The sequence below is a fragment of the Protobothrops mucrosquamatus genome, unplaced genomic scaffold, assembly GCF_001527695.2.
Source record: "Protobothrops mucrosquamatus isolate PMUCROS unplaced genomic scaffold, P.Mucros_1.0 scaffold1996, whole genome shotgun sequence".
Taxonomy (NCBI): domain Eukaryota; kingdom Metazoa; phylum Chordata; class Lepidosauria; order Squamata; family Viperidae; genus Protobothrops; species Protobothrops mucrosquamatus.
The window spans coordinates 10,946-21,571 of NW_015388111.1; the positions used below are offsets into that span (position 1 = coordinate 10,946).

The window sequence follows — 10,626 nt, forward strand, 5'->3', positions numbered from 1 at the left end:
ATATCCAGATAACCACAAACCATCTAAACCCTAACCTGTTAGGGACCTAGAACAGAGTTCCCCAACCTTTCGGGGTTGATGGCCTGGAGTGGGGGGAGGAGGGAAAGAAGGGATGGTTTTGGGTGGGTGTGTGAACGCATGCATGAACGTGCACATTGCTCGTGTGAGTGCCAGTGACGCATGAGTGGCGCTGTGAACGCCGGTGATGCTTGCTCAAATGTGGCTGCAAATGCCCACGACACTCGTAGCACTGCTCGCATGAATGGGGCTGCAAATGCCCGCAACGCTTGCACAAGCGGGGCCGTGAATGCCCGTGATCTCGCATCGATGCTCGTGCGAGTGGGGCTGTGTGTGTGCGCTCACCGGCCAGCCACTCACCTGTCCCTGTGGCCAATAGGCCGTGGCACAGGAGTGGTCCACGGCTCACAGGTTGGGGAGACCCCTGACCTATAATATCCTTATTGAAGGTTTAGGACAGGGGTAAGCAACCTTGGCTCTTTTTTGACTCGTGGACTTCAACTGCCAGAATTCCTGAGCCAGCCACTAGTCATAAAACAGCTAAGGTTGCCTACCCCTGGTTTAGGAAAACAGCCAGATCTTTAATGTTTTTGGGAATGCCAGCAATGTGGCTATCAGAGGGAGCCTCATTCCGGAGGACAGGTGCCACTGCAGAGAACACAAGCTTCCGATGTCCCAATAGATGACATTATTTAATTGAAGGGACCCACAGCCTTTTGTCCAATCAAACCAATTGGGCTAGTACAAAGGGAGATCGGTGGCCCTTTAAATACTCGGGTGCTGTGTCTTGCAGTGCTTTATAGATAACAATCAGTATTTAACTCACTTTAGAAGCATATCAGGAAATTCTTCTGTATTCTGGACCGGCTGAAACTTTGAAGTGGTTTTAAAGGGCATGTCGAATGCTTTAATGATTCATGAATGAATGAATTGCAATCTGGGAATGCCTCCAAGCCGGAATCCGAGGGGGAGCAGGACCCTGTTGAGGCCCAGGAGGAGGTGTCTGTGGCTTCGGAGGACTGTGGGGAAGAGCAGGCTGAGGCAGGCTAGGGCCCTTCAGGTTTGGAACAGGGGAGGCAGAGTTCAGGCGAGGAGCAAGCCCCCCCACCTGATCCTAGAGCAAGGAGAGCAGAGAGGAGGAGAGAACAATGTAGGCAGGCTCAATTACTCGGGAGGAGAGTAGCCTGCCCCACTCCACAAGGCACACCTGGGGATTAAGATTTAAGGAGATGCTGTGGGGTGGGGCATTTGCCGGGAACAAACGTGGTATCTTGGTTTCCTGCTTTACGACCGGCAGACTGCATTTCTGAGTCTCTCCTTGCAGACTGCAGGCAAGCTGAGATTTAAAAGGACTTATTAAGTTTCTGTTTTGTTTTCTTGTTATCTGTCTGGCCTTGAGGACATTGTATACTTCTCCGGCTGTACTGAAATTGCCTTCAGCCAGAGGCAGCTGAAAGGAACGTGTGTGTGTGCTTTGGTTGAAGGCTTGCCAGCATATGTGGGAGCTTTTGGGGAACATTGGCAGTTATTAAAGGACTGTTTCTCTTGCCAGCCGACCGCTTTGCCTCCATGCGGGGCCCTGGGTCATCACATTTTGTATCATATCTCTGAAATGGTATAGGGTCTTCTGCTTGAGCAGGTGTTTGGACTAGAAGACCTCCAAGGTCCCTTCCAGCTTTATTATTCTCTTAATCACAGCTCCTGCTCAGTGACATGGAAAGTCTTTGCAGAACTTCAACTGGAGCAAAATTTGCAATATTCTTGACTAGAGAGGTGCCCTCCGCTCTAAGGCCAGAAATGCAGTTCATTTAGTGACCGTTTCAAAGTTACAACAGTGCTGAAAAAATGGGACTTAGGATCCTTTTTCATATTTAACGACCGTTGCAGCAACCCCGTGGTCACGTTATCAAAATTCAGACAACTTGGCAACTGACTCGTATTTAGGATGGTTGCAGTGTCTTGGGGTCATGTCATCACCTTTTGTGTCCTTCTGGCGAGCTGAAGCCAGATTCACTTAACAGCTGCGATGATTCGCTTAACAACTGTGGCAAGAAAGGTTGTAAAGTGCAAAATTCACTTAACAAATATAATAATAATAATAATAATAATAATAATAATAATAATAATAATAATAATAATAATAATAATAATAATAATAATAATAATAATAATAAAGTTGGAAGGGACCTTGGAGGTCATCTAGTCCAACCCCCTGCTCAGGCAGGAAACCCTATACCATTTCGGACAAATGGCTGTCCAGTCTTTTCTTAAAAACTTTCACTGTTGGAACATTCACAAATTCTGGAGGCAGGTTATTCCACTGGTTAATTGTTCTAACTGTCAGGAAGTTTCTCCTCAGTTCCAGGTTTCTTCTCTCCTTGGTTAGTTCCCTCCGTTGCTTCTTGTCCTGCCTTCAGAAGCTTTGGAGAATAGCTTGACTCCCTCTTCTTTGTGGCACCCCCTGAGATATTGAAACAATGCTATCCTGTCACCCCTCGTCCTTCTCTTCATTTAACTAGACATCCCCAATTCCAGCAGCCGTTCTTTATACTGTATGCTTTAGTCTCCAGTCCCCTGATCATCTTTGTTGCTCTTCTCTGCACTCTTTCTAGAGTCTCAACATCTTTTTTACATTGTGGTGACCAAAACTGGATGCCGTATTCCAAGTGTGGCCTTAATGAGGCATTGTAAAGTGGTATTAACACTTCACGTGATCTTGATTCTATCCCTCTGTTATTGCAGCCTAGCTCATTTAGCAGCATAAATTTTGGGCTCAGTTGTGATCGAGAACTACCTGTAGATGTTTAGCAGAAGAAGAGATGGCATTGAGCCCATTTGCACCCTACAAAACAAAGGCCTAAGGAATGGGGAAAAATTATAAATTGATAATGTCAAACTTTTACAAAGAAAACGTATATAAAATGTTTTATAGACGGCACTTGCCACTAGCAAGTCTAGCAAAAATGTTTAAAAATATATCATATAGATGTTGGAAATGTAATCACAAGTCAGGTACTTATTACCATGTTTGGTGGACATGTGTTAAAGCAAAGAGATATGGGACAAAAATACATACTTGGCTAGAAAAGATGTTGGGAACACATGTAGATTTTAAACCTGAACTTTTTTTATTAGGTATAATGCCAGAAAAGCTTGACAAACAAAGTGTATGCTTGATTTTACATGTGATAACAGCGGCAAGGATCATATTCACACAATATTGGAAAAATGAAGAAATGCCACCAGAGGAAGAAATAATTAAAAAAAAATACTAGATTGTGTGGAAATGGACAGACTTTCTCTGAGGTTGAAAGAAAAAGAAGAAACATAATTTTTTTGAAACTTGGGAATTATTTTATCAATGGCTGGAGAAAAGAATAAGGGATTCGGAATTCAATCTGTATTAGTGAATGATAAACTCAGACAACATATTTGTTGAATAAGTACTTTTGATCTGTATTTAAAAAATCAATAAAAATTATCCAAAAAGGGAGGGGGGAAATGACCTCTCTCCCCATCAGCTAAGAGAGCCTGAAACTGCTCCTGGAGGAAGGTGATCCCATTTCCAAACCCTGCAGCGGTCCAGAAGGATACCGCGATTGATATGAACAGCTGCTGAGAGATTTTAAGATGCAAGAATATCCCAGTTCCACTACAATTAATCTAGGATCATGGCCATGATTGTCCCCATGTTAAATCGTGGCCTGAAACGGGTCTAAATCAATTGATCAGAATAGAGCTGGAAGGAAGCTTGGAGGACTTCTAGTCCTCAGGGGCTGCCACAAAGAAGAGGGAGTCAAGCTATTTTCCAAAGCGCCTGAAGGCAGGACAAGAAGCAACAGGTGGAAACTAACCAAAGAGAGAAGCAACCTAGAACTAAGGAGAAACTTCCTGACAGTTAGAACAATTAACCAGTGGAACAACCTGCCTCCAGAAGCGGTGAACGCGCCAACACTGGAAGTTTTTAAGAAGAGACTGGACAGCCATTTGTCTGAAATGGTATAGGGTTTCCTGCCTGAGCAGGGGGTTGGACTAGATCACCTCCAAGGTCCCTTCCAACTTTTTATTATTATTATTATTATTATTATTATTATTATTATTATTATTATTATTATTATTATTATTATTATTATTATTATTATTATTATTATTATTATTAACCCACTGCTCAAGCAGGAGAACCTATACCAGGGGTAGGCAACCTTGGCTCTTTTATGATTCATGGACTTCAACTCCTAGAATTCCTAGGCCAGCATGGCTCAGGAGCATGGCTGGCTCAGGAATTCTGGGAGTTGAAGTCCACGAGTCATAAAAGAGTCAAGGTTGCCTACCCCTGACCTATACCATTTCAGACAGGTGGCTGTCAAGTCGCTTCTTAAAAACCTCCAGTGATGAAGCACCCACAAGTTTTGGAGGCCAGCTGTTCCATTGGTTAATTGTTCTCACTGTTAGGAAGTTTCTCCTTGGTTGCTTCTCTCCTTGATTAGTGTCTTGTCTTGCCTTCTGGCGCTTTGGAAAATAAGTTGACTCCCTCTTCTTCATGGTAGCCACTCAAATACTGGAATACTGCTATCATGTCCTCTCCCCCCCCCCAGTCCTTCTTTTCTCTAGAGTATCCATACTCAATTCCTGCAACCGTTTTTCATAGGTTTTAGTCTCCAGACCTTTAATCATAATATTTTCCACTTTCTCATATAATGTGCTTTTCTGCACAAATATTGACATTAAACAAAATCTGTGAAGTGGCATTCTTGCATTGAGGTGTATGCAACGAAATGTCATTTTAATGTATGCTGATCAGTGTAGATTTAAAGTGACAGTAAAGTATTCTATTCCATTCCATTCCATATTTTCTGTTCTATTCTATTCTATTCCATTCCACATATTCTATTCCATTCCATTCCATATTTTCTATTCTATTCCATTCCATTCCATATTTTCTATTCCATTCCATTCCATATATTCTATTCTATTCCATTCCATATTTTCTACTCTATTCCATTCCATTCCATATATTCTATTCTATATTCTATTCTGTTCTATTCTATTCTATTCTATTCCATTCCATATTTTCTATTCCATTCCATATTTTCTATTCTGTTCCATTCCATTCCATAATTCTTAATCCTACAGTCAATGTTCATTTGACCCACTGCAAACCTCTGTTTTACATATTGTTGAACCAAAAGGAGAGAACTTGCATATAAAACTAAGTCTACTATTTCACACAGGTTCTCGTGTCTTTTGAAGAGGTGGCTGTGCATTTTTCCAAGGAGGAATGGTCTCTGCTAGATCCCGATCAAAAAACACTCTACCAAGAAATCATGCTGGAGAACTCCAGAAATTTAGCCTTTCTGAGTAAGGACCCTTGCTCTTTGTTCTGATGGTTAGAAGAAATGGTTGGGAAAATGTGACTCTTTTTTTAACCTTCCTGGTGAGAGATTGATTAAATGGCAACAGATAATCAATGTTGTTATTATGTTGACTGCTAATTCTTCTATCAAAATCCCTGATCCCTGTTTTCACCATCCACAATTGTTTTTCTCCAGTTAATGGCAGGTATTTCAAGACAAGCAACGAATTACAGGTAATCCTTGACTTACGACAGTTCGTTTAGTGACCGTTCAAAGTTACAGCGGCACTAAAAAAAAAAGCGACTTATGATCACTTTTTTCCACACTTACAAACCTTGCACCATCCCCAGGGTCATGTGATTTACATTCGGATGCTTGACAGCTGGTTCATCTTGATGACGGGATCATGCGATCTCCCTTTTGCAACCTTCTAGGAAACAAAGTCCATGGGGAAGCCAGATTCACTTAACAATCGTGTTACCAATTTAACAACTGTAACGGCTCAGCAGTTGTGGCAAGAAAAGTTGTCAAATGGGCAAAAACTCGGTTAACACATTTCTCACTTAGCAACATAAATTTTGGGCTCAGTTGCGGTCATAAGTCGAGGACTACCGCGTTTCCCCAAAAATAAGACCCCAACTGGAAAATAAGCCCTAGCATGATTTTTCAGGACACTCGTAATATAAGCCCCACCCCCAAAATAAGAGTGGATCTTATGTTGATTTTTGCTCCAAAAGACGCATTAGGGCTTATTTTCGGGAAAATATGGTGCCGTGTTTCCCCAAAAGTAAGGGCTACATCAACAATAAGCCCTAGCTTGATTTTGGGGGGTGGGCCTAATATAAGCCCTATCCCAAAAATAAGCCCTAGTTTTGGGGTGAGGCACACATCTAAAAATCAAGCTAGGGCAGGGGTGGGAGGTGGAGCTGCACCACCCACCCCGCACCCACTTCCCTTGCAGCCAGGCCTCCTTGCTGGCCCACTTCTTCTTCTGAGGCCGCCTCTGCAGCCAGGCCTGCATTTCTCAGTCACAGGGTTTTCCGGAAGGCCTGTGTAGCCAAGAACCGAGCTATGGATTCAATCCATAGCTCTGTTCTGCAAGACCTCAGCAGTCTAGCACCGAGCTATGGGTTGAATCCATAGCTCGGTACTCGGCTGCTTAGGCTTTCTGGAAAGGCCTGGCTGCAAAATGCAGACCCGAATGCAGCTGCAGAACTTCGGCCCCAGAAGAAGTGGACTGGCTGAGTGGGGCTGTCAGTGCCGGAGGTGAGGTAAGGCCTACCCCGAAAATAAGACCTGGTGCATCTTTTGAAGGCAAAAAAAAATAAGACCCAGTCTTATTTTTGGGGAAACAGTACTAAATGCATCCGTCTGGCTGACAATCTTAACTGGGGCTTATTTTGGGGGTGGGGCTTGTATTGCGAGCATCCTGAATCATCACGCTGGGCTTATTTTCTGGTTGGGGGTCTTATTTTCAGGGAAACATGGTAGCTGTAGATCTAGTTAGCACAGTTCCTTGCTGCCATTATCTCCCTTGTCCTCCTCCAGAATAAATATTACAAAGTTCTTTTCCCCGATTCCTCACTTCCTTAAACTGAATTCCAGCTTTGACTTCGATAGGAATCCATACGTAGAATTAATTTATTGAACAAAATGGGGTAACAGTGCAAATGACCTTGGGCCAGTCACACACACACACACAGCTCAACTCGCTTCACAGGGTTGTTGGGAAAACAGGAGGACATTCTGTTGGATATGTTCGCCACTTGGAGTTATGTGCAAAAATAATGGAGGAGTGGGGTGTATATAAATAAATGCATGTGCTTTATTCAAACAAGTGGATTTTTTTAATTCTTTCAGAAGCTCATCAAATAGAAGCAATCCACTTCTATACTGGGTGGTTTTATTCATATGAATGTTGTAATAACCTGTCACTCGAAGTCCAAATTTTGTAAGGCTTAGACCAGTGGTGGCAAACCTATGGCACGTGTGCCAGAGGTGGCACTCAGCGCCCTCTCTGTGGGCACGCGTGCCATTGCCCCAGCCCTGCCTCCCCCCACAGCCCCCTTCTCACCAGCAGCCCACCCCCCAGGAGAGTTGCCCCCAAGCGCGGTACGCGCAGAACAGCGCAGCCAAGGACATGGCAGCCAGGCAGCGGGGACAAGACTCCATCCTCGCGCCCTGTCACACGCAGATGATGCTATGGCGCGTGGACGGAGGGCGTGGTTGCCATGGCACTGCTAGGCTGCCTGGGTGATCTGTGGCGGGCCATGGAGGCGGTGGGTGGCCCTGCGGGTGGACGGGGCGCAGAGCGGGGGTGGGCGGGAGGTGGGGGCGGTTTTGGGGCACTCGGTTTCTAAAAGATTTGCCATCACTGGCTTAGACCGAGGGTCCCCAATCTTCGGGCCGCAGCCCACGAGTGGGCTGTGGCCTGTTCGGAACCGGGCCATGCAAGTGGCGGGCAAGCACACATGCACACGCAGCTCCACTCATGCAAACAGTGGCTGCTTGTGCTCATGTGCACAGTTCCACTCATGAACAGCTGGTGCGCGCTCACCATCCGCATAGAACTCTCTCTTTCTCCCCCCCTTGCCAGGCCGCAAAGCCAGCAAGGTTGGGGACCACTGGCTTAGGCCAGAGTGTTTAATGTGAATTAGCAGAACCCCTTTCAAAATAGCGCAGAACCCTTGACAGAATTTCACTAGGAAATTTTATTTCCTGTGCTATGAATTCTCATTTTGCTTCCCCTTTGCCTTGCCTCAATTTTCATTCATTCATTTTCTCTGAAGGAAACCACGCTCAGGAGAACAAAGAAGCCTTCCAAATGTTCAGGGATGAAGGAGAGAGGCGAGAGGAGTTTGCAAATCCAGTGGGAACAAACAGAAAAAAACTACCAGCAAATGACAGCAAGGCTTGCCCAACTTCGCCATCTTCTAAAATTCAAGACTTTCTTCCCAAAGGAGATCAGAAAGAAAAAATAAAAGTGGAAAGTGTGGAAACCTTTGAAGGAGGCTTAGATTTATGTGAGCAGTACCCAGTTCGAACTAAAGAAGAGAATACATGCCAAGAGGACGAAAAACATTACAATAATATCCTTTCTAAACATGGAAAAACCAATGTGGGAAATAAACCCTACAAAGAAACCAGGAAACCTTTCAGTCAGAGCAGTTCCCTTGCTCCCGATGAAAAGATCAATTCAGGGGGGAAACCATATAAATGTATGGAATGTGGAAAGAGTTTTGGCCAGCGTAGATACCTTACTTCCCATAAAATAATCCACACGGGGGAGAAACCATTTAGGTGCATAGATTGTGGAAAGAGCTTTAACCATAAGGCTAATCTTAATTCTCACAGAATGAATCACACAGGAGAGAAACCGTATAAATGTGGGGAGTGTGGAAAGAATTTTACCCATAACTTTCAACTTACATCTCATAAGAGGATACACACCGGGGAGAAACCGTACAAATGCGGGCAATGCGGAAAGAGTTTCAACCAGCGCAGTAACCTTAATTCTCATAAAAAAATCCACACCGAGGAAAAACCGCATAAGTGCACGGAGTGTGGAAAGAGTTTTACCCAGAAGGGTAACCTTAAATCCCACAAAAGGGTCCATGTCGGGGAGAAACCTCATAAATGCAAGAAGTGTGGGAAGGCATTCCATTAAAAACGGGTCCCTTAACTCTACCCAGAATGATCCACACGGGAGAAGCCACGTAAATGCTTGGAACGTGGAGAGAAATTCTGTGAAAATTCACGAAACCATCAATTCAGAGGTCCGGGGCTTCAGAAGTGTCCACATCCAGGGACAATAATGGGCCCGAAGAGATTTCCACCTGCCTACACTGCCTTTGTCATCAAGTGGCTGAATCCAGGAACACAACCACATTTTCAGATGCTGCACCTGGTGCATCTGGAACTTTTAAATAATAAAAAACTGTCTGTTTGAATTCTTAACGGACTTCCTAGCTGAATTGTTGGGGTTAATAATAATAAAAATAAAGTTGGAAGGGACCTTGGAGGTCATCTAGTCCAACCCCCTGCTCAGGCAGGAAACCCTATACCGTTTCAGACAAATGGCTGTCCGGTCTCTTCTTAAAAACTTCCAGTGTTGAGCATTCACCACTTCTGGAGGCAGGTTGTTCCACTGGTTAATCGTTCTCACTGTCAGGAAGTTTCTCCTTAGTTCTAGGTTGCTTCTCTCCTTGGTTAGTTTCCATCCATTGCTTCTTGTCCTGCCTTCAGGCATTTTGGAGAATAGCTTGACTAATAACAATAGATGTTTAAGGCAAGTTGTTCTAAGGCTACTCCAGACAATATATTTGGAGAAATTGGGTATGTCTAGTTTAATGAAGAGAAGGACTAGGGGTGACATGTCAAGAGGTCCCCGACCTTGGCCGCTTTATGACTTGTGGACTTCAACTCCCAGAATTCCTCAGCCAGCCATGCTGGCTGAGGAATTCTGGGAGTTGAAGTCCACAAGTCGTAAAGGGGCCAAGGTTGAAGACCCCTGCTCTAAAGTGCCTGAGGGCAGGACAAGAAGCCACAGATGGAAACTAATCAAGGAGAGAAGCAACCTAGAACTAAGGAGAAACTTCCTGACAGTGAGAACAACTTCCCTCCAGAAGTTGTGAATGCTTTAACACTGGAGGTTTTTAAGGAGAGATTGGACAACCATTTGTCTGAAATGGTATAGGGTTTCCTGTATGAGCAGGGGGTTGGACTAGAAGACCTCCAAGGTCCCTTCCAACTCTGCTATTCTAGTCTAGTCCAGTCCAATCCTATTCCTATTCTGTTGCCTTCCATTCTTGTCTGTAAATGATCAGGCAGCTCCACCTCGGACACTGCCTAATCATCTGCTTACCCCCAAGCCACACCACCAGTTCAGATATCCCAAATAAAAGAGAATAACAGAGTTGGAAGGGACTTTGGAGGTCTTCTAGTCCAACCCCCTGCTCAAGTAGGAGACCTGTATCATTTCAGACAAATGGTTGTCCAAACTCTTCTTTAAAAACTCCATTGTTGGAGCATATCTTCTCTTGACTGAGCCACTGTTGCTGGAAAGATTCACATAGGATTTAAAGGGGACTTTCCCTATTTGAATGATCCCGTTATTTTTTATTCTTTATCCATTTATATTTCTAAGCTATCCTAAAGGACCAATATGATGGGTGCTTCTTGTGTTCAAAATATTAGGTTGATGTTTCTCCTTTTCAAATTATTCCTCTTTTAAATTTCTTATAATTAGCCCTTT

The 10,626-nt window shown here is 44.1% G+C and overlaps 1 protein-coding gene across 1 annotated transcript in view; it reads left to right on the top strand.

The window, feature by feature from the left end:
- LOC107294571 (zinc finger protein 678) overlaps positions 1-10,626 on the top strand; it is a 37,557-nt gene that overhangs the window by 9,910 nt on the left and 17,021 nt on the right. The window contains exons 4-5 of the mRNA XM_015823809.2: positions 5,250-5,376; positions 8,162-9,027. Of these exons, the coding sequence (XP_015679295.1) occupies positions 5,250-5,376; positions 8,162-9,027 (993 nt within the window). The remainder of the gene's footprint in view (positions 1-5,249; positions 5,377-8,161; positions 9,028-10,626) is intronic.